Source organism: Nicrophorus vespilloides, unplaced genomic scaffold (assembly GCF_001412225.1).
Source record: "Nicrophorus vespilloides isolate i.1.1-1 unplaced genomic scaffold, Nicve_v1.0, whole genome shotgun sequence".
NCBI classification, from domain to species: Eukaryota; Metazoa; Arthropoda; class Insecta; order Coleoptera; family Silphidae; genus Nicrophorus; species Nicrophorus vespilloides.
In genome coordinates, this window is record NW_017098308.1 from 41,805 (window position 1) to 68,478 (window position 26,674).

Consider the following 26,674-nt stretch of genomic DNA (forward strand, 5'->3'; position numbering starts at 1 on the left):
TTCTTAAAACTTGTTATATATTTTTTAATTCGATATGCGCCTTGTTACTCAAACTAAACTGCGGCGTACACATAAGACTATTTTTATTTTATTTACTTTAAGTAAATATTTGTAATAAAAAAAATCATAATAAATATATTGATTCTATTTAATTTCTTTGTCAGTTTTAGTGTAATTTGTGTATTAGATTTTAGATATTTTTTTAAATTTGTATTTATTCTAAATATACTGTATGCCAGAGATTTCCTATCTCAGTTATTTATGTCATGAAACATATTTACTGGTCAATTTAATTTTAAATTTAAATATTGATATCTTCCTTAGAATATTGAGTGCCCATGAGTTAAATGAGCATTGTTAGACAACCAATAATGCATTTGTAGCTTAATATTACATAATGTAATGTACTATTTCAGGGCGATACAACATCATTTCAAATATTACTGGCGCAAGTGTTTGGCATTAAATCTGTGAATTGTTGTGATACAAAGTCATACAGAATTATGCAATTAATTTAGTCACGAGTGAATGTAATTAACAGTAAATGAAATTTAAAAAAAATAGTGCTATCATCCCACGTCGCAGGAGGAAATCTTTATTTAGCGAAAATAGCTTTCCAAACGCATACATAATGAAGTAATTTTAATTGCAATGCGAGTCACATAGCTGCGAGTGTGGATAATACTTGACTTGTACGCGTTTACATAGAGATTGGTTAAGATAATATTGTGCGTCGATAGGTGTGGACGAGGCGGTATTATTTTCATGAGGCTATGAGCGTGATCTAATTATAATCATTAATCACAGTTCGTGATAAGCGCTGAAACGCATAAACGACGGTTTATCTTTTCGACGTGAAGTTGTTTCGAACTTGGCTGCATTGCATCCTGCGCTACGCTGCGTTTGGATTTGGGTGTACTTACTGGGGGGATGGACGTGAACTGTCATTCATCAGTCGCGTCAAATTGCAAATAGATTAAAGTTTTTATGGGTGTTTACACTGTTTACATGGTTCCGCAATAAATACGAACGAGTGTACATACGATGGTCATTGTCTTCGACGAATAAACAATTGAAAATGAGCGTGTTTGGTGATTTTCAGCAAGTCTGGTCGCAACGGTTCCCGGAGAGTGCGTTGCCCAGTGCTTGGGAGGAAGATATCAGAGCGAATCTTGAGAAGCACAAACACAAAGTGAGACTGCTGAAGGAGGAACTGGACAAGGAGATCATCTATGTGGAGTATCTGGAGAGGCTCCTCTCTGACATTGAAGAGAAGAAGGTGGAAAAAAAGACTGATTTTGAGGAAAATCCTGCTGGCCAGATAGATACTGACTCTTTATCTAATGTAAATAATTACAGTAACAACTAATCTAATCTATATAACGTTTTTTTGTTTCATTTAACTTATTTATAATATTTTTACCTTTTTACCACCCAGCAGAAACCTGATGATAATATAGTACCGACTGCACCACCCTGTGAGTCACCAGACACAGAGACTTCAGTTAACAAGTGCATTAGTGAATTGACATCATTCAAATCAGCATCACTGCAAAGGAAAACTAGTGAACCCACCAAAAGTGACACTTCGAATAATGATCCCAGCAGTTTTGTGACTGTAATTGAAGTTAACGGGATTAAAAACACTACAGTTTCATCATCACCAAGCAAGCATCCACCAATGTAAGACTAGACAACATAACCATCAACAACATCTATATTCTGTTAATTTCAGACCACCACTTAAGCCCAAGTTTAGAGCTAACTCGTTGAGAGAAGAAGGCCCATCCAGGAGTGCTAGTGCAGAATCAATCCGCTCTTCCAGTGAGCAATTATCACCAGCTGATGAACCTTATTATGATGTTGTGGCCACAGACACTGATGAAGCTCTAATCAAAAGTAAACTTAATTTTACCAATGTCAAATATATATTATAATGATAATCTGTCTAGGTATTGGTTCGAGCACTGAAAATGTTTTCTCGAATTCGAGTACTCTACCACTGCACGCAAAACACGCATCGCTGCAAAGCGTTGGCCCCGAGCCACAATCGCCGGAACCACAATCCAATTACGTGAATATCGAATATTTTATTCAGTAAGTATTTTCTCTTGTGTACTCTTTATTTTAAATATATAATAACAAACGATTTTTAGCAAGAGCAACATGAGTCACGATAGTGATGAAGATGAACAAATGTATCAAGAAGATATTCCTTTGAGGAGGAATAATGACAACGGTTCGTACGCAAGCTCTAGTTCCTTAGAGTCATCAACGCCAGCGACTAGAAGGAAGTTTAGCCAAATCAGTTTTACGGTATGTCAGTTTTCTTAACGTAGTCTGTTAAATTAAGAACATTAAATAATTTGTGTATATCTAAAAATATTTTTAAAATAATTCTTCCAACAAAAACCCGCATGTTCTTTTTTGAAAACCACATGATTTGTATAATTTTTAAATAATTGTCATATCTTTGACGTCATTTTATAGAATATAAAATATTGGTTCATTGATATTTTTATGAAATAAATGTGCGACGAAGAAAAACACAAGGAAATGTGTTTAGAAAAAGAAAGTATAATTTGTAAAGGAAGTAAATTGTATATGGAGGAGAAAAAAGTGAAACCAATAAACTAAATATTTTTAATTATATATTTGTTTTCAGGATTCCGAGAGGGGTGATGGAAAATCATCAATGTATAAAAGTCTTTTGATTAATATCATAGACAGTGAATCCACATATGTCGAATGGCTATTTGTTTTTATTACGGTAATTAAAAATTATTATTGATTTTATTGTTCTTTATATTGAAATATTTATTTTTATGATCAGTATATGAAAGCAATCAAAGGAACACTGAATACATCGCAACCAGTAATATCTTTGGACGAGTTTAATACGATTTTTTACAAAATTCCTGAACTCCACGAATTGCATACCAATTTTCTTGAGAGCCTGAAAAGACATTCTAACAAATGGGATACCAGAGTAGGAGATAGTTTTAAATTCATGGTAAATATCTTCTTATTATTAATTATTTGGACGCTCTTGATTTTCAAATTGTATTGTAGGCGCAGAATTTAGAGTTATACGGTGCTTTTTTGAGTAATTATGGCAGGGCTGTTGACACCGCTAAAAAGTGCAGCAGCGCTAACACTCGTTTCGCCGATATATCGAGGAACATCACATGCAAGAACCTATCCGGTCAGCCTATTTCGCTGGAGGATCTTTTGCATAAGCCGGTTGCAAGGGTGCAGAAAAACGCGATGGTACTTCACGATCTGTTGAAGTACACGCCTGATTCCTCACCAGATTACAATTCGTTTTGCGAGGCCCTCGAGATTACGCAGAAGTTTTTGGACCAATTCAACATGATCCAAACCAAATCCATGTTCCCTGTAAGTTTTCTATAAATGAAATTTAATATGATTGCTTTTATCCAGACTCTTGTACAAAAGTGCAAAATGATTTATTTATAGAATGCTCGTACGTTTTCATTCATCATGTTTATTTCAATGACGTAGTAAGTCATTGTTTTCACTTATTATTGTTTTGTTTTTATAATTTTAACTTCCGATGCTATCCATTATAAGATAGCTGTGACATCGTATTGTGCGTAAAAGTTGTGTGTTGTCTGGTTTGTATATTGTAAATGTAAATAAGTGATATTCATTCAACTGATTTCCTCCATTTGCACTTACTCATCGATTGTAGTGGTTCTGCTTTTTATTGTTGGAGATTTGCCAATAAAAGGATAACAGAGAAAAGTGTACGTGGTTGAATGCCAATTAACGTTGACCGTCCATTAATTAGTCGGTATTATGTGTAGCCCCAAAGCTTAATTTATTTTGTCGAGCATAGGATGTACGCGCGGGGAATAATAATTGATTAATTTGGATTCAGTTTAAAAATGTGCGCGCGGTTTAGTTCACATATATGACCCACTTGGAAAGTGTTATTTTTCCTCTCTTCTTTGTTTTTACCAACGTTAAACACAGGAAGTGTTGCTTTATTATTTGTATTAGTTATTAATTGTCAATAGTTTTCGCGCGCGGCGCCTTCATCATGAGCCTGTCGGTGTTTTCTTCATGTTTTCGCGTAAAAAAGGATAAGGCCTTCATTTACGAGAACATTGTCTGCGATTGTTCCTTCTTCTACCTGAAAGTATCCGCAGCAAAAAGTTTCCAAATAATCAACTCTTCTCTAATTATTCTAGGCCAACGACAGGGCACAACGTCGTCTAGTCAAAAATTCGTTCATCGTCGAATTCGTCGAGAACTCACGCAAATTGAGGCACCTATTCCTGTTCAATGATGTCATAGCATGCGCTAAATATAAGGTAATTAATTAAAATTTTATCTTTATTTGAATACTAGCAATTTTCTGCTTTTTGTTTGTATAATTTGATTAATATTTTTTTAGTAGATTTTTATTTTGAGTTTAATTTTTACTTATTTGGTTTCCTGTTGTTTCATGAATAGGTTTTATTTCAGTCATCGGGTAGAAACGAAAAATACACATTTGAGTTGAAATGGTTTATACCCGTTGAAGAAATTTTAATCCTCGAAGAATCAACTGCCAATCCTCACGAAGTTCCAACCACCGAGTTGGTCAGTTTAAAATCACAAGCATCGAATACTCGTGATAATTTGAGACAAGATGAGAAGGTTGGAGAAGACAAGGTATTTTCATTATACATAATAATTTTGTTGTATCTAATCTTTAATTATTGTATGTTCAGAAAAGTCGCCTGGGTCGTGGCAGTACTGATAAGCTGCGTAAACGCCTCCTGGAACTGGAGAGCCAATTGGTCTTGGTCTCTCCAAATTTGATATTCAGAATTAAACATCGCAATCAGCCCAAACAGTACACTTTCTTCCTGTCATCAGAGTTTGAGCGGACGCAATGGGTAGAAACCATAAAGACCTTACAGAAGACCAGCAGACCGCCGGCACCCAGTGCAAGCTTTAGTATGCTAGATCTTCAAGGGTGGATAACGGCCTGCAGGACGTACTTGAAAACGAACATGGGTTCGTACTTGTTGCGCAGCGGCCACGATGAAAGTCTGCTCGTAGGCGATCTGCACATCACCGTTTTCGACTTGCAAGGTTTGGAGTATGCTGCAGACGTGTACATATGTATCGAGGTCGACTTCTACGGCCACTTCTTCCGCAAGGCCAAAACCAAAATGTCATGCAAGTCGAATTCACCGCAATGGAATGAAAATTTTATTATTGATCTAGAAGGCTGCGAAAATCTAAGGATATTGGTCTATAGGGACACCGGAACGCAATCTACATTATTTGGGAAACACACTCAACAGCTAAGCAGGCAGTGGTTGCATCAGAATACGACTGAAAAAAAACTAAAGATCAACGGTTGTGAGTTGAGGATTGGTCTTAAGTACATCCCTTATGAGGTGTCGCCGAATAGACGTGTCCCTAGCAAAGCTGGTCCACTTTTTGGCGAGAAAATTTCACAGATTTGCAAGTAATTAGATCTCGTCTGAATATATGTTTTAAGCCTCCGTTAATCTATATTAATTTTAGGCGACAAAAACGGGACATCCCATTCATTGTTTCATCTTGCGTGAGAGAAGCGGAAAGACGTGGTATGTCCGAAGTTGGTATCTACAGAGTGTCTGGATCCGCATCGGACTTGGGCAAATTAAGGAAGTCCTTTGAAACAAGTATGTTACTTTTTACGTTTATAATGTCGATAATATAATTACACTTTATTATTTACAGATCCATACGAAGCAGAACAGTTGCTGAAGGAGGTAGATATACATTCGGTTACCGGTATCCTGAGGACTTATCTTCGTGAGCTACCGGAGGCCCTGTATACGGACACACTGTATCCATCACTTTTAGAGGCTTTTAATAGCAATGAAAATTTAACTAAACGGACTGATCTTCTACGAGATATTTCCAAGAAATTGCCAAAGGAAAACAAAGCCACTATAGATTTTATCCTGGAGCATCTTATACGGTGAGTTTATTAACAATGAAAACGGTTCATGTTATTTAAATATGCATTTATGTTACTAGAGTTTACCAACATGAGAATGAGAACAAGATGTCGTTACATAATTTGGCTACCGTTTTCGGGCCAACCTTGTTGCGATCCAGCTGCAAATTGGACAACAAGCAGAAAAATCATTTAGCATCAGAAACTGTAGACGTGATGGCACAGGCTGGAATTCTGTACTGTTTCCTGCAGGATTTGAATTCCAACTTCAGGAAGGACTGTTGACACTAGTTGCCTTCAAACAATTATTTTACCAATCGTACTACTGCTACATAAAATAGAACTGATAATTGCAGTTATTATTAACTATAATATGTAATACTTTATACCTTCCATATTAATGCATTTTTTTAAAATAGCTTGTAGGTAAGTTTATAAAGAAATGAGGAGTGGTTAAAACAAAAAATACAAAACGTATTATTATATGATTAAAATTACGTAATTGACTTCTTGTGTAATGATTGTATTATCTTTTTGTTTCATTTGTTTATATATTTGTTTTTGAACCAGAAAGAAAAATATGAAAGTATTCGTGTACCTATTTAGTTTTTAATTATTTTGATTGATTTTTGCATCTAAATTATTATCTTTTTTTCGTCCGAAAAAAGTCAATTTTGAATGTATGTATGTGTTTTTTGTATATATAAATATTTATAAAATATATTGAAATAATATATATGTATATATTCATTTTGCATTCATCCTTACACAACAATCAAATCAATTAAGTACAAACAATAAATTTACAACTAGATTATTACAAACATCAACGTCATTCTTAATTCTCGCATTTAACACTTAAGAACATAATAAAAAGATAATTAGTGTTTGATGTGTTATGTACATGCACATTCATTTCATAATGAGGATACTTTCGATTAGACTAAAAAATAGTTAATATGTTTAAAACAGCTGCAATTAATGATATTCACCTTTTTAAATGGACTATACAAGAATTATTTTAAATTTATTACCCTGCAACAGTTATATTTTATATAGAGGTGTAAATAAATGACAGTGAAAATAAATGCAACACCATTAATATATATTAATATAATAAGGTTTAAAATTTGTACAATTTAATGTAGTAAAAAAGATCATCCTCGATATTCATCGATAATTAATCGACAGAATAGGAAATTAAACATATTGCATGACGTTCGCTTATCAACTTTTCAGTTCAGGTCTCTATCTTCTAAGTACTTATATTCGAATGTAAAGCCTTCCTTCTTTCGTTGACCCCATTTTTCGTAATCGAAATAAATATACGTCCCCTGCAAAAATTCGGTTCGCATATGTTAATATCGTTGATGAATAATAATATTTTGTAGCACGCACCTGCTCGTAGTCCTCATTGATAGTTTTTGGCTCCTCGTGTCTCTGGAACCACATCATGTATTTCGTATGGAAGCGCCAGCTTTGTTTTTTAAGAGCTTTAGCTGCCAAGAACTGTGCTTTCGTGCCTTCCATATAATAAAAGACAAAGAATAAGGTTTCTGTTCCTAACCGTTGGTAAAATTCCAAAGTGTCCGACTGTGGCAATGGTTGTTGGATATAATACACGGGCGTCGAACATTGGTTCCTGGGCAGATACGTTCGTAATCGCTCAGAATCTGATGGCTGCGGCATATGGTAAAAAGCTGATTCCATCATCTGGAACTGAGACTGGTGTTCTTTCTGCAATGGTACGGCCCCCAGAGGCGCCACGCCCAGTAAAGGCGGTATACACGCTTCCGATTTGACAGAAGGTTGCGTTTTGTTCGTATCCAACATCACCTGATTGCTGCTGTCCAAACCAGCTCGATCTATTGCTTGCTGCGCCATAGACTTCAACGACATGTCAGGCATCTACACACATTAATTTGTATTAAAACGATATAAATCACAATAGCACTTTTAATTACTTTGTTATCGAAAGTAGGTCCGTTCATTGCAGGTTGCTGCTGCTGTTGTAGCAATTGTTGTTGCTGCTGTTGATGTTGAAGTACTGGCATAATTTGTGATCCAGTTGTTGAATCAGGGTTAGGCATTGGAGATGTTCTACTACTAACACTAGATACCGGACTTGAGCAGTTATTCTGAGTATGTACTTCATTGAAGCTGGCAGGTTTTTGAACTATATTTGTTAAACTATTCTGTTGGTTCAACTGCAATTTAAAATGAGTCAAGAAAAAGTTCTAAATAAGTTTTTCAGTATACCTGTAGGGTGGTTTGCGTTGTAGGCGGATGATGTACATTACTGCTACTATTATTATTGTTGTTATTGGTGTTTTGTATGCTTGGAACAAGAACCTGTGTCACTGTCTGATTATTATTTGTCAATATCACAGACGACGAAACACTTTCAGAACTCGTAGCTGAAAAAAAAATGTACGATATAACATATATAATACTAATTAATACTGCTACTGTTTTCAAGCCACTTACAAGTGTTCACTTTGGAAGTGGGATTATTCGCCGCAACTGCAGCAAAGTTACCTGGATGAACCTGAACCACGGGCGAGCCGTTTGTATCTCTTGCCGGTTTACTCGGCGTACTGCTTATCAACACGGGTTTATTGTTTGGTGTTGTCGAAGTCGTACTGTTTCCACTTGTATTCAAAATGGAATTCGTACTACTGTTCATAGTTGTACTTGAGGCTCTCACAGCCTGAGGTTTGATGGGCTGCAAAAAGAGATAAATGACATAACATTTTTGATATTATCTTATTTTATCCTACTTTAAATTTCCTTTTTTTATACATATTGCTAACAAATCAATTTAAAGAAATTTATAGATGAAATCTCTATATAAATGTATTATATCTTTATAATAAATAATTGTATTAAATTAAAATATCAGTAGCTACACTTTGTCAAATAACATCATTAAATTGAACACTGGACAATACACAAAATGATACTATTAAAAATAAATCATACACTATAAATTTTGTCGTGAAAAAAAATTATCTTATTTGAATTTCTATTTTAGTTAAAATGTATATACCATTTTTTTTATATTATCAAGTACAAAAACCATTCAGCATAAAAATAAAAATTGCCTTACCTTGGGTATGTCCTTATATGTGGCATTCTTCTTGTCTTCATTAGAACTATCACTGGAATGATTATAAGGAGGAGCTACCGGTAAGGGTGAAGCTAATGGTGACGACGATATGATAGACGTTGGTGTTCCTCCTGTTTCGTTACTGTCTGTTGTTGCAGATGACGGCAATCCAACACCTGACAATTCCACTTCATCTAAACCAATAATATCATCATAAATGTACTCATTCTCTTCAAAATCAGGATCCTGGTTAGACTCAATGTAAAATTCTACATCATCCTTAATGTCCTTGATCTAAAACAGAAAATGAGTATACTATTTAATTTGACACATCTGAATTGATCAACAAGTCCCCCCCTCACACCTCTTATTTAGGTTATGTTACAGTCTTTTCTAGGTTAGATGAATAGAAAAAAGAAAGGGTACCTGTGAAACTTCCACTGACATATTATCCAACATTCTCAACAATGTTTCCAATTTCCTTATATGAAATCTATGTCGTTCAAGCCTCAGCTTACACTCATCCACCCTCTCCTGCTTATCCTTATCCAACTTTTTCTTCTTATTCACTGTTAGAGACTCAATTTCACTCTCAAATGAATCATACTAAAATGAATTAAATTAATTTTACTCATGCTCATGATAATAAAAAAATAAAATGAACCTTACCTGTATGTTTAAACTATCAATGGAATTGACAAGCCAATTCTGAATCTCCTCCCTTTCCTTTTGTGCTGGGTCCAGCTTTTGTGCAGCACCCAAACCCTCCTTAGAATATGCCTTTGTTTTGGTCTCTCTCTCTACAACTTTAAACCTTTCCATTTGCTAAAATGCAACAATATAGATATGCAATTGGAAAATATTCTGCTTATGTGTAGGAAACTTACAGTTTCTATTAGTTTTCTATTATCCATGAGGACACTTTTGTCTTTGATTTCTCCAGAGGCAATCCAACTTTTGATTTGATCTCGTAGCCTCTGCAGTTTCTTGATTTCCTTCTTGAGGTCGGCCTCATACTTTTCTTTTTGATTGCTATTTGTAGCATTGTGAACTTTTTGCCAAATGTCTTCAAAAGTCTCAACCCCTTCTGTTACTTTCTTTAGACATCGATCAATTTCACCTGAAACAAATGGGACCAGTTTAATAAGCTGCACATATACTTATAGGATAGAAATATATCAATTTGTCTGGAATATTTACATAAACATTTGTTTATTGCAACTAGTAAAATGTCAATTAATGATAAAATTTAATCTTGACATGTTGGTATAAATGGGCTAATTCAGTGGTCTTAAAAAAAGATGCTTCAGTATGAACATAAGGCATAATCATAATAACTGCAATGGAAAGGCCAAATTCAAATATGACCAGATTTCCTATTGCTTTTCAATTGACTTATTTATTTCTCACCTTGTAATTTTCTGGATGCAGCCATTACTGTGAAATATTTTTTTGTCAATATAACCACATAATATGTCTTTGCGACCACATTCACAAAGTGAAGCCCTGGGATCACATGCAAACGAGTTAATATCAGCACGGCACCGGTTTTCGTCAGCGCGTTCAGATTTTACCTTTAGTTTTGTCTTAATAATATAAAATTTGCAAAACAACAGAACTCTAAACTTATCCGTCTATGTTCTAATGTACGTTAATACCAACTTTAAAAAATACGTTTCTTTATGTTACCCTTTTCGGCATTCACTTGTGTGAATCATACCAACTGCACTTTCTCTTCAAAACAAAAAAAATGCATATCTTTATCAAATCTTATCAGATCGTCAAATCATACACGAAATCTAAAACAAAATATAATACAGATTATCTGTCTGGCTATACAATAAACATTTTATTTACTATTAGTAATTATATTATTTATTTGCTTTAGATTCACAAATAGGTGGAATGTTAAATTCTAAACTATGATGAATGGAATGTACTAATTATTTTTTATGGAAACAAAAGACTTGGCAACATAATTATCTATCATCAAACTAAGGTTGCCCAATCCTCCTTGCGATATAGCTGCTCGCATATGTACGAAGTAATTACGAGTAATTACTTTAAATTTTAACTGAAATAATAATCATATCAAATCTTTGCGCAGTTACAGTTGGCTACCCCTAAATTTCTTTTTATATTGTGGATCCCTGTTGTAAAGACATTTTCATTGACATTTTGTACTTAAAATATTTGGCGGAAAGATCGCTCGGCTTTGACAAATTTGATATTTTATGTGTTATGAGTAAATTAGTAATAATAGTTATTGATAGTTATATTTTATAAACATGGCACAAAGGAGCATAACGTGAGTGATTATATTGAATGTGTTTTTTTATAGTGTTATTAAAGTAAAAATTATTATTTGTAGGTCCTTCTTTATTAGGGTCACACCAAAGGATTCAACAACAAGTTATGGGTATGTAATTGAGTTACTCTAAAAATTGATATGTTTCTGAGAAGAGTCTGTATCAAAATTTTAAACCCCAACTTTCCTTTATATCAAACTAGAGCTTCAATTGCTAAGGTATCTTCACACCAATTAAAGAGAACTAGAGAATCCAGCAGTGTAGATGACAATGAAGAAAATATGTAAGTATTTAAATGTTTCTTATAATATTTACAATTAATGCTGTTTTTAATTATTTTAGGCCTACTAAGAATACCCAAAAAGAATTAACAAATAAAAAGAATTGTAAGTTTTATTGTAATGTTATAATGAATATTTAATAAGATATTCTATTTGTTTAGCAGCAAAAAGACAAAAAACTGTGAAAGTATTGCCTGATTCAGTTCAAAATATTATTAAAACTACTGAAAAAGATGTAGACAATAACAGCAGTGATAGTAATTTGTCTATTAAAAATGCTCCACTTAGATCTGAAAAGAAGAAAAACAAGCATCGTCTCATTAACTCTGATAGCAGTGAAGATGAAGTTCTCATTAAAAAAGAGAGTCCAAAGAAGGAAAAGAAATTGGAAGTTTTCTTTAAGAAAGAAGCTGAAAATTTAAAAGCAAAGAAGAAGAAGCAACATGTAATTGAATCTGACTACAGTTCAGATGAAGTTGAGAGTCCTAAAAAACAAGAAACAAAGGATGTTGTGGTTAAGAAAGAACCTGAAGTTGAAAAGAAATCCATGCTTGATTTTTTCAGTAAGTTATTTAATTTTCTTTTTAGAGCTCCAAATTGTACAAAAATAACTTGTTACAAAGTGGAGGCTTTATTTGCCAACTATAAATTGCAACATCAGTTAGCAATAACTAATAATATAATTTTTATAGAAGGAAATTCAAAAACAAAAACTGATACTAATGTTAGTGGAGTTGATTATAATCCAACATTGGGAAAATATGATCCAATTGAATGTGCTACATGGCAACATGGACAAAAGTGAGTTTTATTTTATTTTTTCAATTTTATTCATTGTTTACTTTTTCTAATTTATTTATTACATTATATAAGATAATAATATTCTTAATTATGTTTATGGTATCTATTTCTTAAAATAAATTAAGTAAAATATATTTTTTCAATCACAAATATGTTTGCCTATTTTCTAATTAATATCCATAATTTTAGGGTACCTTATATGGCGTTAGCTAGGTCCCTGGAAGAGATAGAAAACGTGTCAGCTCGATTAAAGATGATTGAGATCTTAAGTAATTTCTTCCGATCTGTTCTGGTTTTGACCCCAGATGACTTATTGCCGAGTGTCTACCTATGTTTGAACAAATTAGCCCCAGCATACGAGGGAATTGAATTGGGAATTGCCGAAACATCACTGATGAAAGCAATAGCGCAGAGTACTGGAAGAACTGTGGCACAAATAAAAGCGGATGCCCAAGAAGTGGGTGATCTTGGAATCGTGGCCGAACGCTCAAAAAGTAATCAGCGTATGATATTTCAACCGGCTCCGCTGTATGTTCGTGGTGTCTTCGACAAGCTCAAAGATATAGCGAAAATGACCGGACATTCTGTAAGAATATTAACATTACTAACTTAACTAAACATTAAACACTGAAATTTACATAAGATATATATGTTCAACTTAATAACATAGCATTGATTAATATTCATTCACTAAATTTGATATGAAATTACAGTCACAAACTAAAAAAGTAGAGAAAATCCAATCGATGTTTGTAGCTTGTAAACATTCCGAAGCACGGTTTTTAATCCGATCGTTGGCGGGAAAGCTTAGGATAGGCTTAGCGGAACAATCTGTATTGCAAGCGTTGGCTCTGGCCTGTACGTTGACGCCACCGAATCAATCTTATCCACCTAAAAAATTGAATGTTTCTAAAGGAATGTCCACAGAATCTTTCAAGAATTTACAAGAGGAAATGACTTTGATAATTAAAACAACCTATTGGTAAATATATTTAATAATCCAATTAGATTTGTATATATTATTTTTATTATACAGCGAATGTCCAAATTATGATCTGATGATACCTGTACTTCTCAAAGAGGGTATCGAAAAGCTTCCCGAATACTGCAAGCTCACTCCGGGTATTCCACTCAAACCTATGTTAGCACATCCGACAAAAGGCGTACACGAAGTCCTCCAGCGATTCGATGGTCTCAGATTCACATGCGAATGGAAATATGATGGAGAAAGAGCGCAGGTAAATATTACAAATATCTGTTATATGCCTTTTTTTTAAATAACTATCATAAAATATTTGTAGCCATAAGATTTATTCTTTATAAATTTTATAGGTTTTAAAGTATAGTTCTCTAATTATTATTTGCATTTATTACTTGAGACATAACTTATCTAATTTTCTTAGTAGGACAGATACATCTTAAAAGGTTATAGTTAAAACGTTGGATGTCTATTGAGTTATGTATTGTTATGAAAGTTAAGACAACTTGAGTAATGCTAACTTATAAGATTATTTAGTTCAATGAATATGTTTTTTAATAATGTATCTATTATAATCATAAATCACTACAGAAAAATATTCCTTTGCTGTGTAAATATCTGTCTGCGCTTACTGCTTAATTAATAATGTTATTACATTTCTTCAAAAATACTGTTTTATTTTAGATTCACATACATGATAATGGTGATGTTAGCATTTATAGTAGGAATCAAGAGAACAATACTTCAAAATATCCCGATATAATTTCTCGTTTGGTGCACTGTAAGACTGATAATGTTAAGTCCTGCATTTTGGATTGCGAAGCTGTCGCGTGGGATAAGGAAAAGAAACAAATATTGCCATTCCAAATATTGAGTACGCGGAAACGGAAGGTAAAAGAAGAAACTATATAAATATGTAGACTTATAAATCGGTTTTAGGATGCGAATGAAGAGGATATAAAAGTTCAAGTTTGCGTATTCATGTTTGATTTGCTATTCCTAAATGGAGAACGGTTAGTTACGAAACCATTCTCGTATAGGCGTGAATTGCTGAAAGAGAATTTCAAAGAGTACGAGGGTGAGTGGTGCTTTGCCACTAGTATGGACACCAAGACGATGGAAGAGGTTCAAGAGTTCTTGGATGAGAGCGTCAAAGGTAATTGTGAAGGTTTGATGGTAAAGACGCTGGACGAGGATGCCACATATGAAATTGCCAAGAGGTCGCGGAATTGGTTAAAGTTGAAGAAAGATTACCTGGAGGGCGTTGGAGATACGCTAGATGTAGTCGTCATTGGTGGATATATTGGTAAAGGAAAACGGACTGGAACTTACGGCGGTTTTCTATTGGCTTGCTACGACGCCGATAACGAAGAATACCAAAGCATTTGCAAGGTGAGATTTATTTTTACTTTGATAAATGGGTACAAAAATGACTTTGGTTTGTTATAGATTGGAACCGGTTTTACTGATGAATATCTTCAAACGCATACAGATTTCTTGAAGAGTCATATAATTTCTGAACCGAAATCGTACTATCGCTACGATTCATCTCACGAGCCTGACCATTGGTTCGACGCTGTTCAAGTGTGGGAGATAAAATGTGCAGATCTCTCCCTCTCGCCAGTCCATCGAGCAGCAATGGGCATAGTTGATCCTGAAAAGGGTATTTCCCTTAGGTTTCCACGTTTCATCAGGATTCGAGACGACAAGAACGTAGAAGATGCCACCTCAGCGCAGCAAGTGGCCGACATGTACTCCAACCAGGACCAAATTAAAAATCAACAAGGCGGCGGGAAATCGCTGGAGGAAGACTTTTATTAGTTTTTTTTTATCGTTATGTAGTTGTTAATAAGTGTGAATAAATACATAATGCATGTTATCGCATGATGTGATACATGCTAATTCGTATTACATCCTGTGTTTGATTTTTTTTTAATTGCACTTATATCAAAATTCATTCTCGTTCTTAATTCGAGAGAATAAAAATGATATCCATCAAATCGAATATCATCTACGCTGCGATTCTGTATTTGTTGCTGCAAGACATTGTTGCGTTACGAACGATTCCAATAGTTAGAAATATCTCGGATTGTGATGGCTTCAAAAACAATTTCCTAGTAGAGGCAAATATAATTGAAAGAGAGGTTGGAGTTAGAGAATTGAAAGCCTCCGTGGTTTTACCATTCGATTCGTGTTTGAAAGAAATTATTTGCCACCGGCAAATGTCTTCATTTTAGTATACGGCCGTCATTTCTAAATGGATTGACTATCAGCGTGCGTGGAGGCTGTTCATAAGATAATTCCTAAATTGTGGAAAAAAAAAATGCCGAAGCTGCAAAAGTCTATTACGATTGTCCAATTAAGAAGGTACGTATAAATGCACTCATTCATTTGCAGGGGCTACATTGACTTTTGTAGGGTCATTATGAATTGGATAGCTTTGTTGCTTCGAACGAGGACATACGTTTACCGACCTTCCTCATTGGAAAATATTCCATTTAAAGTTATCTTATCCGTAATAACGAGACAGTGCATTGCAAGGTTAGATATAACTCATTAATTGGTGTTAATTAAAACAATTCACAGATTATTACATTAAATACATAGCATACAAAGTTTTGTTTTTAATTACGAACATTTTCAATATTTTTTTTGTAGTTTTACAAACTTTGACCATTTTTGTGATATTATAAGATATTTTTATTAATTTACATAATTTCTTTTTATGTATTGACTCTAGTTTGGGCCAAAGTGCTATCGACCTAAGACTTTCTGCCTCAATTTCTTATAAGTCTACAATAATTATTTTTAAATATTTTTTCAATCAAAAAGCGTTTTCGTTTGTGTAATTTTAAAATCTAATATATACTTACTTCAAATATACATATAATTAATATATACATTTTACTTGCAAGAGAATTTATTTCGACGAGAAAAATTGGATTGCAAAACTTTCTTACTGCCAATTTTCTCCTTTCTAAAACAACTAAATTTATTTATGTAGGGAAATCAACACAACACTTTTCCCGGCAAGACAAAATAGAGGCGATCCAAATGCAACTTCGTAAATGGATTTGAAGAATACAATCAAATATTTTCGATATATTTCCAAATTATTCTCGAATGATTACAGATAATTCTGAATTTGATAAAAAAAATATACAAATTATTTAATTCATATCCAAAAATTAATTTAAAAATTGTCAAATATTTTCCAAATAATAAACTTAATAAGATAAAACTGTGGATTCGACTTTCCTTATAATTGTCAATATTAATACATACATTCTTGCATGCGAATAGACAAATTAGTGAACAGAAATCTCATTAATTTCGAAAAAGTTCGCACATCGCAATTTTGAAAGAAATTTTGCCGATTATTTTAAATGGTTGTTATGGTTGTTATTGTATAAAACAAATTCACACGCTGGAGTCAAATAGTAAATGTGTATTTTTTTTAAAACATTCATTAAATTAGATTAGAAGCAATTGACGATTATAAGTGTTTATATTATATGTTAAATGTCTTTTACCCAAATTGGAAAGTTAATGCGTATTTGGATTTAAGTTTTGAATTATCGCAAGGATGTTACATGTAATCGATTGCATTACTACCTGTGGTGTATGTTGGCTGATAGTGCATATACACTATAAAAAGGGACACCGAAAAAAGTGTAGTAACAATCAGTAAACAAAATGTTCAGCATTAAGTATTACCAGGTTTTATTAACTGTCACCGTTGTAGCAGGTAAGTTAGCTTGAGTTCAATTAAAAACTATTTTATACATATATATCTTAAAATACCAACAGCAGTAAATGCGGAACATCGCATTGTCGGTGGATTCGATGCGGAAGAAGGAGCCTTCCCATACCAGGTCTCGTTGCGTAGAGGAAACTTTCATTTTTGTGGCGGTTCAATACTGAACGAAAATTGGGTTTTATCTGCGGCCCATTGCGTCGTGGGGTAACATTTAGATATTTGATGCTTCCTGATATATTTACTATTTTTTTTTTCAGAAAATCTCCTGAAAATATGTCAGTTGTCGTTGGAACGAACTCCTTGAGTGAAGGAGGCGACTGGTACGACATAGAGCAATTCATCCCGCATTCTTTGTATTCTCCATACTCGGTTAAAAATGATATAGCTCTTGTTCGATTGAAAGAACCAATTGAGTTCTCGGACAAGGTGAAACCGATAAACCTACCTAATGAAGACACCAACGAAGAGGATTTGATACTGAGCGGTTGGGGAACCACAACTGTATGTTGATCTTATTTGCATAGTTTGGAATAAAATATACTAAAAGATATTCATTGATTCTAGTACCCGGGAAATAGTCCCGACAAATTGCAGACAATCAATTTGCGATCCATCAGCAACGTCAAATGCGCCATCGAGCATGCTAAAAATGACGTATTTGCTACAAATATTTGCACGTTGACTAAGAAAGGAGAAGGTGCATGTCACGTAAGTGTCGAGTAAGAGATATCTTCGTTTTGGAGAATAACAAGAGATGTTGATTTTATAGGGAGATTCCGGAGGTCCTTTGGTTCATGAAGATTATCAAGTCGGGGTCGTTTCTTGGGGCATCCCATGTGCCAAGGGTAAACCTGATGTATTTACCAGAGTCTACGGGTATTTGGATTGGATAAAAGAAGAAATGGAATATTAATATTATATTGTTTATTATAACATTTAATATAAATTTTACAATTAAAATTTACCTTTTTTCAACATCTTGTGAATAAATATATTATTTTTGAAGACAAATGAAATAAATATAGATGTTTCTGTTACAAAAAAATTAAATCAACTTTTAATTTGATGTAAATGATTTTCCATACTAGTTTTATTTTTCAGAATATTTTATAATTTATAATAATAATAAAATTTATTTGTAGCTTTTAATCATCTTCTTTACAATTTCGTTCTCAGAAACTTCATTAGCATTGATTTATTTCAGATTAATTTCGTGTTCTAGTTAGGGCTTCTTTACCGGTTAACCGGTTTCACCGGTAAATTTAGGTAAATTGAAAGTGATGTTAACACATGACGATGAATTTCTTCAAAATACAAGTTTTATTAATTTAAATATTGAAATTTCTTTGCAAAAAGATAAAAATTGCAGATGTGTGAACCTCAATTAACGAGCATAATCTGTTCCAAAATTCCTGATTTTTATTCGTTTAGTAATATATGATAATGCAATCCTTACAATTTAATTTGCTCGTTAACCGAAATGCTTGTTATGCGAGCTGCTCGTTAAGCAAGGTTCCACTGTATGTAACACTGGCTACTACGCCTTTTTTTTTCGGGCCTCCTTTACCTTTTATTGTTTTAATAGATTAAATAATATAGACACGTTCTATTTATTTGAAGATATTATGGTATAAAAATTAATTTATTGAAAATTTTTGGCGCCTCCCCTGGCAAGAGTCCGCGCCTCCCAGTTTGGAAACCGCTGCTCTAGTATGTCGCAAAAAAAATCATGAAATTCGAAACTTGTGATGGGGAAGCGCATATTAGTATAATAAAACCCAAACAGTTTTTTAAATCTTTTACTATAATTTGTTTCCATTTCACAGATTTCCTCATGTCTCTAATTTTGGTAAAATTATATATGTTCATATATCTTTTTCCTAGGTAGTGGCGGATCTAGCTCCCTCCATCCCTCCTTGTACCTGATCGTACCAATTGCTTTCTTTGTCATTCATTCAAATAAAACGTCTCAAATGAACAAACTTGCAATGTGATATACACTTTCTGGATTGTTGCCGAAATTGTTTATTACCGACCAGTATTCATCTTCAGCCTCATCTTCGTCTTCACTTCCTTCAGAATCGCTGTTTGGAAGCAGCAAAACTGGAACTTTTTTTCTAGAAAAGACTTTAACTTTCTATTTCTTCCTAGTCCAGTTATTGAGGGATAACATAGATTTTTTCGCCTTGGATAAACACGACAATGTGATATTTTGTAGAGTAAAGCTCATAGAGGGAAATAATGTCCATTGTGTTTAATAGATACAAAACAGTCTCCCTTTTTACCACCAGTCGTCTAAACAGATAAATGTACCCGCCCCGCACGAGATGTTTTAAGTAACAGTATATGTATGTGAATTGCTTTTTGTTATAAGTTACATCACCCATTTACGCAGATAATTTTTAATTAAAAAAATTAATAAAAAAAATACAGTAAATTTGGATGCCGTAGTTCCAGTACTTATTACAAAGCAATATTTCAATACGTGCTAAGAATTAATTAACAATAAACTATTAAATTAAAAATTAACATACTTAAAACAATAATTAATTCTTAAAGTAACAGACTAGAACCATAATTATCCAAAATTATTAGTGATTACACAATTATTTAATTTGGTTTTTATTCATTTTTCGATTAATCGATTTTACTGGCCAATATGACTACCGGTAACGTAACCCCTACTTGCAATGTCTTATCTCATTTAAAATAAAATAAGCTTGATAAATTAACCAGAGCAAGTCTACTATCGTAACCAAATAAACTTTAAACTAGAGTTATTCCCGGGAATTCTCTTATGGGAAATCTTTAATATTTATATTTCTCGTTTTTCCAGGAATTTATCTGTTTATCTTTTGATTTTTAAAGCAGGGTTTTGAGTACCTTAATTATAATTTTATTTTGTAATCATATTCGATTAACGAGCACCTTGTATAACGAGAAATTTGCATACAGAGCAATACAAATTCTAAGAAAAATGACTCACTTAAGGAGCGACTTTTTGCATGAATGATGAGAAGGGAAGTCCCAGATTTTGCACCTGTTATATCATTTTCTAAAGTTGTGTTCAGACAACAATTATGTGTGTTTTTTTTGTGCAAAGTTTAAAAACCCATCCAAAAAACGTCCATAAATAATAAACTAATTATTTCGATTTTTTTGCAAATCGAATTCGCATTCCAGATTAGTTCATTTCGCGAAAGAAGAAAAGATGAAAATGATTCACGCTCCTTAACAAACTATATATAATTTTCTTTGAATAAACGTTATACATATTTTTTTAGTATTTGTTTCGGCATAGAACGCATTATCGTATTTTACATTAATTTATATGGGAAAAATTGTTTCGTTTAACGAGTGATTCGCGTTACGAGTAAGATTATGGAACTATTTTATTTTTTTACAATCCCTCCATTATAGTTTAACTAGAAAAATATTAAATATTTTTAGTGATGTATTTATCATATTTGGTTGCACAAACAAATGAAATTATCGTAAAAGTAAACTAAGAAATATGATTTTTATGTGAAAATTATTTATATATGTAGATTAACCTATATAATTCGTTTTGTCGCATAAAAACGTCTATATACAGAATTGGTAACAATGAGAAATTATTTTCATGATTTACCGTGAAAAATGATAAACAAAAATTATGCGTGTATAAAAATAGAGAATCGTACAGAGTGTGAATGTGAGAATGCTTTGGCACATGATGTTGGTGGGATGTGCCCTTGTGGCATCGGCTAAAACGGAGCGTAAGGCATACTCTTAAATTAGTTTTATAAACAATCATAATCACTAATTTTGTAGCTGAGAGAAGGATCATCGGTGGAATCGAAGCCGATGAAAACAAATTCCCATACCAAGTGTCCCTGCGATTGGAAAGTTTTCACTTTTGCGGAGCAGCGATTCTCAACAACAAATGGGTTTTAACTGCTGCCCATTGCTTGGCCCAGTAATACACGACGGATGAACTTATATGAAATGATACCAGCATTCTGTTATTTCTTTTTTAGCAACGATGTCTCACACATAACAGTTGCAGTTGGATCGAATAACTTATCGCTTCAGAGCAAAATGTATAAGGCCAAGAAAATCATTATCCACGAATATTACTCGGAGTTGAAAATATCCAATGATATTGGTTTGATCATGGTGGAGACACCGATATCATTTTCCACAAGTGTGAAACCCATACAGTTACCTCTAAGTGATACAATAACGGGGAGATTATTGACCGTCAGCGGATGGGGACTCACGGAGGTTGGCGTTTATTACATTTTTTTTTTATAAAAAATAATACCATATTTGATGACTTAATTCCAGTATCCTCTGAAGACAGTACCGGATGATCTAAAAACGGTCAAGATGAGAGCGATCAGCACACAATTATGCAAAGCAATGTACGATACTTATGTTGTATCACCCAGGGATACAAATCTATGCACCCTAAGCACCAAGGGTCGAGGAGTCTGCAAGGTTCTTTATCATTAATATTCATGCCTTTGTACATAACTTTTTTTTTAATTTGATCATTGTAGGGCGATTCCGGCGGTCCTCTCGTTGACGGAAAATACGTGGTCGGCGTAGTTTCCTGGGCGGCTCCGTGCGCTTTAGGCAAACCGGATGTCTTCACACGAGTTTACAAATACGTCGACTGGATACGTTCTCACATCAAATAAATGTTATGTATTATAAAATAAACTGATAGTCCGATACGTTGCAATTTCCCTCTCATTAACATTCGTTTTGCATACGAAACCACGAACAAATCAAGGACTAGAAAATCTAATTCGTTTTAACTATAACTTTATTCGCATTGTTCTAAATTGATTAGATTACTTTTATTTGACAACGCATATAAATAAACTTCCAAGTACTTTTAGTTTAAGTTCAAAATGAGTGTGAAGATGTTTCGTTCGCTGCTGTTTGTGTCAATCGCTGTATCGTCAGGTGAGTTAAATCGAGCTTAATTAATTAAAATTAAATGATAATTATTAATTTGCTTCAGTTCTATGCGGCGAAAGAATAGTGGGTGGAATGGTGGCAGAAGATGGTAAATACCCTTACCAGGTCTCCATACGCATGTGGAACGTTTATCATTTTTGTGGCGGTTCGATTCTGAACGATCGTTGGATTCTAACAGCAGCCCACTGCGTTTATAAGTAATCATTAAGTGACAATCATTAATAGAAAGTTAATGATTATGCAATTTCAGCCAAAAGTTTGACAACATGACTGTTGTTGTTGGCACGAATTCCCTTTCCAAAGGTGGTGTAGAACACGAGATAGAGAGCATAGTAGCACATCCATTTTACGTACCATTCTTGATCACCAATGATATAGCATTGATTAAAGTTAAGAAACCGATTGTCTTCAATCCAAGGACAAAGCCTATCCAATTACCTACGCAATACAGCGAGAATGAACCGAATGTTACCTTAACGGGCTGGGGAATGACCAATGTACTTGTCCAAACCAACAATATTCAATGCTTTTCATCCTTGTTTATTTTTTAGTATCCGGAAACCAACGTTAGTTCTATTCCCGATCAGCTGCAGGTCTTAGACCTAAAGTCTATAAGTACGCTGAGATGTCGGGCTATGCATTTCACAGTCCCAGCCCCAATCTTCGTCAACAATATATGCACTTTAACTAAGGAAGGCGAAGGCGCTTGCCCAGTATATTAATAGCTTTTAAGCATTACATACCTTCTAATATTTATATTTATTTTCAGGGAGATTCCGGCGGACCATTAGTGCACGACGACCATCAGGTCGGCATCGTGTCTTGGGGCATTCCCTGTGCCAAAGGTAAACCGGACGTCTTCACCAGGGTTTACATTTACCTAAGTTGGGTCAATGGTTACATAAATAATTGATAAGCATTCGTCCCATAACATATATATTTATATAAATATGCACCTCTAAAATGAAATAATATGGAATTGATGCTTTGTACTGTGTAATAAAATGTTAGTTCATAATACAATGCAACCAATAAACGAGTATTCTAAAATCTAAGCCAAGTCAGATGATCTAAACTAAAATTACTTGATGAGTGCCAGCAGCGCCTTCTTGTAGTCCCCGGATGTTTCGCCCTGCTAAAAGAATTCAATAAATAAACAGAAATGTTACTAAATATATAAACTCATTTGGTAATTCAAATTATGTTTATGGTGCGGTACCAATGACATATACATATTTAACATTCGTATAAACCATACAGTTTCAATAGTATTTGTGCTATGGACATTGTTATTATTTTTAATATTTTGTTCACTTTATTACTTGCAATCAACATAAATAATGAAAGATAATATGTTTTTGTTCGACGGAAAGATAGGTCGATAGCCCTTTGGTCGTATTTGTGGCTATATGTTATTAATTATTTATTATTATATATTATATATTATATAATTTGGTTAAGATTATATAATTACAACTAAATCACTAATTTCATCTTGATAATATTTGCATAGGAAAGTTAAAAAACACAAATATTATAAAATTATTTTCTATAATCGACTTAAACTAAATACGAAATTCACAGATTTCAGTAATCGTAATATTTATTTATATTTGTTTCAATTCCGATTTTCTCTTTTCTTTTTCATAATGACAAAAATAACTTTCTTGGCTCGCATCTTCAGCAATATAAAAAAACTATAAATGTATCCAAAACACTTGTTGACATGATAAAAATTGACAATTTTACTGATATTAAACATTACAAATTTATTAATATTTTTCTCAGTTATATTTAGGATCACTTAAATAATATAACTTGCAAAGTTACCGCACCATTAATATATAGGAAAATGATTTGAAATACCAATAAGATTTTGTATACAAATCTTACCAGCATTGATTCCTATTTTTGCATTGCAAAAGAAATTTACAAAATAGCGATTAAAGTAAAAATGAGAAAATTGTACTGACCTTGACGTAACTTTCCAGTGTCTTGTCATAAATGCGCTCGAATTCGGTCTTAATAGCACCTAAATCAATTTCGGAGCGGCTCACAATAATTCTGATGAGAGTGTCATCATCGGTGCCAGCACCATGCACAGATTTGTACAGTCTCTTGGCGAAAAACGCAGGTGGACTTTGGACGCATTCAACTGAAACATACGGTGGTTATTGTCGTTGAACCTTTTATTACAAATGTGGAGCAAGATACCTATGGCAAGCATGGCCTCCAATAAATCCCCATCCAATTCGGAGCGAAGAGCTTGCTCGATGGTGTTGCCTGAAACTTCTTTGTACTCTTCGAATATTTGACGCAGTTGATTGAAGTTTTCCTTGCCGAGAATCTTCGTAAAAACACTTTCGTCAGTACCGAATTTGTCTTCGCCAGCTTCGAAGAGTTGCTGGGCTTGTTCTCGGGCCAACGCCGAATCCACCTTGTTGCTGATGTCTCGGGTACCTGTAACGATGAAGGTCAAAAGGCGACGCAATTCACCGGAGGTTTCACCGCAGAGGTGTTCAGCCAAGGGTCTGTCGTACACTGAAATCGAATATATGCGTTACATTACAATGATCACAAAAATATTAGATTATTTACTTTCTTCATACGCTTGCACGAGATCATTAATCTCTTTTGAATCCTTAGAGCAAATAATTTCAACCAAAGTATCCTCGTTGGTTCCCATTCCCTCCATGGCTTTCTTAAGTTGTTTGCACAGATATTCGGTTGGTGGACGCACCATAGCCACGATCACATCTTCAAAATGACCTCCAAGTTCGCTCTTCAAATCATCGATCAAATCCTAATACAGGAAAATGTAATATTATTCAGTGGCCTCTTAAATCAAGGGAGCCTCATAGTAGCGTTGGCCAGCCGTCCCCTCAAAATTAGAATTCATATCATTTTCGCTGGACGTTAGCCATGATTTGTAAACATATTGTATTTAGATTGTTTTATCTAATAAAAATGATATGTCAATATAGATTTTTATGTATTATAAGGTGTTAACTTAATTTATCTGTAAGGTCTTATATAACAAATAACGGATCATTAATCTTGTTATTGCTAAAAGACCGTTAGACAGTGGCCTTCAGTAACAATTGGAGCAATATTATTTTAATAATTTAAGAACTACTTTTTATTAGAAAATTGTACTATAATCAGTTGGCAAATTTAACATTAAAATTTAAACAATCAGAGCGTATTCATTTTCAAAACAATTATGATATAATTGAAAACACTGATAATTTTCTATGACAAAAAATTGTATTTTAATATCTCGACTATTGCTCACAGATGTTTTCAACCTATGGGTAACGTTAAATGTTTAATGTGTTGTGAAATGACAATTGGGTCGCAGTAAAGATACACCTAAGTAAATAATGTAAAACAAGGCGGATAAACTACTGGCAATATGTATTTAGAAGCATAAATGCAATCATTTATATTTATTTTTTTATATAAGAAAATATTAGGAAAAAATCATTATTAAATTAGTATTTTACTTAATTTTTACATCTATTTCTAATTTCAAACTGGACTAAAAGTATATAAAAGCAGTGGCAAATTATACATAAAGGCAATGATTCATCTGTCTAAGGGCCCTTATACTTAATCTACCACTGTATATATTATATAAAAAATAAAATACTTATATACTATATAAGTATCTTATTTTTTGATTATTGATTTTATGTAATATGTAATTATATTTGTCCGTAATAAAAATTAAAAGATATATCAAATGTGTTTGCTGTATTTACTAATATGAATGTGTGGCGCCTTAATGTCTGGACGAGCCTTAAAATGGCATGTTTTCTTTGATCGGCGAAAATCGATTGCGAACGACCTACATAGAGAAATATTAGCAATTCCCATACCCTGCTTAAATCGTTGGCAAAATAGTCGGCGATCTTTTGGCGCTGGGCATTTGATCTGTTGGCCAGGATCTCAATGATGGTATCTTCATCGGTACCAAAGCCCTTCATCGCCGATCTCAGAGCGATACCATCCTCCTCCGCGTTAAAACTATCGTAGGGGTAGACAGTGGGTTCTTTCTGCAACGTAAAAAACTCATTTTAGCAATACAATATTAGTTCCTTTGTGGGTGACCTCTATATATATAATTTATTTCAATTGAGTCATGCAAATAAAAATAATGAGCAATAATAATGATGGTTTGAATTCCTTCTCGTAGAGATTTTATTAAAATTACTTTGAAGGTTATATTAGAGAATGAGTCATAGGACGGAAAATCATTTAAAATAATAAACAGCAGCAGCAATCAAAGGGCAGATTGAAATTGGATTTAAAGCGAATTTACAGACTGATAATAGAATAAAGCGGACTTACGGTGTAAACCATATTTAGTAGATATAGTTTTTAGTTGATTCGGAAACGCTGATTGTTTAGGCAAACTATCGTGTTGACCTCCGAGTGAAAACTAGCTCCGCTCGCGTCGATTTCAGCCGGAGAATGCGGCCGCGGCGAAT

General features: G+C 33.6%; 6 protein-coding genes across 12 annotated transcripts; 4 read left to right on the forward strand and 2 right to left on the reverse strand.

Moving 5' to 3' along the window:
* The first annotated feature begins 434 nt into the window (after positions 1–434).
* LOC108562138 (active breakpoint cluster region-related protein) lies at positions 435–6,445 on the forward strand. 3 transcript variants are annotated; one of them, XM_017920352.1, is made up of 14 exons: positions 435–1,345; positions 1,439–1,683; positions 1,736–1,899; positions 1,953–2,097; positions 2,157–2,316; positions 2,666–2,770; positions 2,834–3,013; positions 3,073–3,399; positions 4,218–4,340; positions 4,495–4,683; positions 4,743–5,491; positions 5,551–5,690; positions 5,749–5,992; positions 6,052–6,445. In XM_017920352.1, the coding sequence occupies exons 1-14, from the start codon at positions 1,079–1,081 to the stop codon at positions 6,254–6,256; spliced, it is 3,243 nt and encodes a 1,080-aa protein (XP_017775841.1). In that variant the 5' UTR covers positions 435–1,078; the 3' UTR covers positions 6,257–6,445. The 3 variants fall into 3 exon arrangements, with proteins under 3 accessions (XP_017775841.1, XP_017775839.1, XP_017775840.1); XM_017920350.1 differs by having other exon boundaries at positions 436–1,345; positions 4,483–4,683; XM_017920351.1 differs by having other exon boundaries at positions 436–1,345; positions 1,442–1,683; positions 4,483–4,683; positions 6,052–6,444.
* A 609-nt stretch (positions 6,446–7,054) lies between these two features.
* Positions 7,055–10,744, reverse strand: LOC108562144 (CCR4-NOT transcription complex subunit 3). Its single transcript, XM_017920362.1, has 10 exons — positions 10,491–10,744; positions 9,968–10,200; positions 9,750–9,905; positions 9,507–9,686; positions 9,081–9,374; positions 8,459–8,696; positions 8,231–8,388; positions 7,936–8,178; positions 7,370–7,879; positions 7,055–7,305 (listed from the first exon to the last, which is right to left on the reverse strand). The coding sequence occupies exons 1-10, from the start codon at positions 10,513–10,515 to the stop codon at positions 7,207–7,209; spliced, it is 2,136 nt and encodes a 711-aa protein (XP_017775851.1). The 5' UTR covers positions 10,516–10,744; the 3' UTR covers positions 7,055–7,206.
* Positions 10,745–11,233: 489 nt separating this feature from the next.
* Positions 11,234–15,321, forward strand: LOC108562145 (DNA ligase 1). Of its 2 annotated transcripts, none has more exons than XM_017920363.1 (12): positions 11,234–11,388; positions 11,452–11,499; positions 11,592–11,672; positions 11,732–11,775; positions 11,832–12,233; positions 12,363–12,471; positions 12,661–13,057; positions 13,185–13,453; positions 13,508–13,709; positions 14,135–14,341; positions 14,390–14,842; positions 14,900–15,321. In XM_017920363.1, exons 1-12 carry the CDS (start codon positions 11,369–11,371, stop codon positions 15,269–15,271), a joined length of 2,604 nt encoding a protein of 867 aa, XP_017775852.1. In that variant the 5' UTR covers positions 11,234–11,368; the 3' UTR covers positions 15,272–15,321. The 2 variants fall into 2 exon arrangements, with proteins under 2 accessions (XP_017775852.1, XP_017775853.1); XM_017920364.1 differs by having other exon boundaries at positions 11,835–12,233.
* Positions 15,322–17,117: 1,796 nt separating this feature from the next.
* Positions 17,118–21,904, forward strand: LOC108562126 (transmembrane protease serine 11D-like). Its single transcript, XM_017920334.1, has 10 exons — positions 17,118–17,198; positions 17,261–17,414; positions 17,468–17,711; positions 17,775–17,918; positions 17,980–18,120; positions 20,884–20,968; positions 21,024–21,168; positions 21,230–21,476; positions 21,540–21,692; positions 21,755–21,904. The coding sequence occupies exons 1-10, from the start codon at positions 17,147–17,149 to the stop codon at positions 21,893–21,895; spliced, it is 1,506 nt and encodes a 501-aa protein (XP_017775823.1). The 5' UTR covers positions 17,118–17,146; the 3' UTR covers positions 21,896–21,904.
* A 117-nt stretch (positions 21,905–22,021) lies between these two features.
* LOC108562137 (chymotrypsin-1-like) lies at positions 22,022–23,107 on the forward strand. The gene is made up of 5 exons (XM_017920349.1): positions 22,022–22,166; positions 22,225–22,378; positions 22,432–22,678; positions 22,733–22,894; positions 22,951–23,107. Exons 1-5 carry the CDS (start codon positions 22,112–22,114, stop codon positions 23,092–23,094), a joined length of 762 nt encoding a protein of 253 aa, XP_017775838.1. The 5' UTR covers positions 22,022–22,111; the 3' UTR covers positions 23,095–23,107.
* Positions 23,101–26,645, reverse strand: LOC108562133 (annexin B10). 4 transcript variants are annotated; one of them, XM_017920341.1, is made up of 7 exons: positions 26,535–26,645; positions 26,063–26,239; positions 24,780–24,984; positions 24,396–24,722; positions 24,155–24,336; positions 24,075–24,086; positions 23,101–23,313 (listed from the first exon to the last, which is right to left on the reverse strand). In XM_017920341.1, the coding sequence occupies exons 1-7, from the start codon at positions 26,544–26,546 to the stop codon at positions 23,263–23,265; spliced, it is 966 nt and encodes a 321-aa protein (XP_017775830.1). In that variant the 5' UTR covers positions 26,547–26,645; the 3' UTR covers positions 23,101–23,262. The 4 variants fall into 4 exon arrangements, with proteins under 4 accessions (XP_017775830.1, XP_017775829.1, XP_017775834.1 ...); XM_017920340.1 differs by having other exon boundaries at positions 23,101–23,316; XM_017920345.1 differs by lacking the exon at positions 24,075–24,086 and having other exon boundaries at positions 26,535–26,644.
* Between the last annotated feature and the right edge of the window lie 29 nt (positions 26,646–26,674).

Coding starts and splice junctions, on each gene's coding strand:
- LOC108562126 (XM_017920334.1), top strand. CDS start 17,147: ATGTTCAGCATTAAGTATTACCAGGTTTTATTAACTGTCACCGTTGTA. Junction 21,169..21,229: donor GCTGCCCATTGCTTGGCCCA/GTAATACACGAC, acceptor TTTCTTTTTTAG/CAACGATGTCTCACACATAA. Junction 21,477..21,539: donor GCGGATGGGGACTCACGGAG/GTTGGCGTTTAT, acceptor ACTTAATTCCAG/TATCCTCTGAAGACAGTACC.
- LOC108562144 (XM_017920362.1), bottom strand. CDS start 10,515: ATGGCTGCATCCAGAAAATTACAAG. Junction 8,179..8,230: donor CAACGCAAACCACCCTACAG/GTATACTGAAAA, acceptor TTTAAATTGCAG/TTGAACCAACAGAATAGTTT. Junction 7,880..7,935: donor GACCTACTTTCGATAACAAA/GTAATTAAAAGT, acceptor TAATGTGTGTAG/ATGCCTGACATGTCGTTGAA.
- LOC108562138 (XM_017920350.1), top strand. CDS start 1,079: ATGAGCGTGTTTGGTGATTTTCAGCAAGTCTGGTCGCAACGGTTCCCG. Junction 2,771..2,833: donor GGCTATTTGTTTTTATTACG/GTAATTAAAAAT, acceptor TTTTATGATCAG/TATATGAAAGCAATCAAAGG. Junction 5,492..5,550: donor AAAATTTCACAGATTTGCAA/GTAATTAGATCT, acceptor TATTAATTTTAG/GCGACAAAAACGGGACATCC.
- LOC108562133 (XM_017920340.1), bottom strand. Junction 24,985..26,062: donor TTGCCAACGATTTAAGCAGG/GTATGGGAATTG, acceptor TTCCTGTATTAG/GATTTGATCGATGATTTGAA. Junction 24,337..24,395: donor GGAGGCCATGCTTGCCATAG/GTATCTTGCTCC, acceptor CGTATGTTTCAG/TTGAATGCGTCCAAAGTCCA.
- LOC108562137 (XM_017920349.1), top strand. CDS start 22,112: ATGAGTGTGAAGATGTTTCGTTCGCTGCTGTTTGTGTCAATCGCTGTA. Junction 22,379..22,431: donor GCAGCCCACTGCGTTTATAA/GTAATCATTAAG, acceptor ATGCAATTTCAG/CCAAAAGTTTGACAACATGA. Junction 22,679..22,732: donor CGGGCTGGGGAATGACCAAT/GTACTTGTCCAA, acceptor TTTATTTTTTAG/TATCCGGAAACCAACGTTAG.
- LOC108562145 (XM_017920363.1), top strand. CDS start 11,369: ATGGCACAAAGGAGCATAAC. Junction 12,472..12,660: donor ACATGGCAACATGGACAAAA/GTGAGTTTTATT, acceptor CCATAATTTTAG/GGTACCTTATATGGCGTTAG. Junction 14,843..14,899: donor AATACCAAAGCATTTGCAAG/GTGAGATTTATT, acceptor GGTTTGTTATAG/ATTGGAACCGGTTTTACTGA.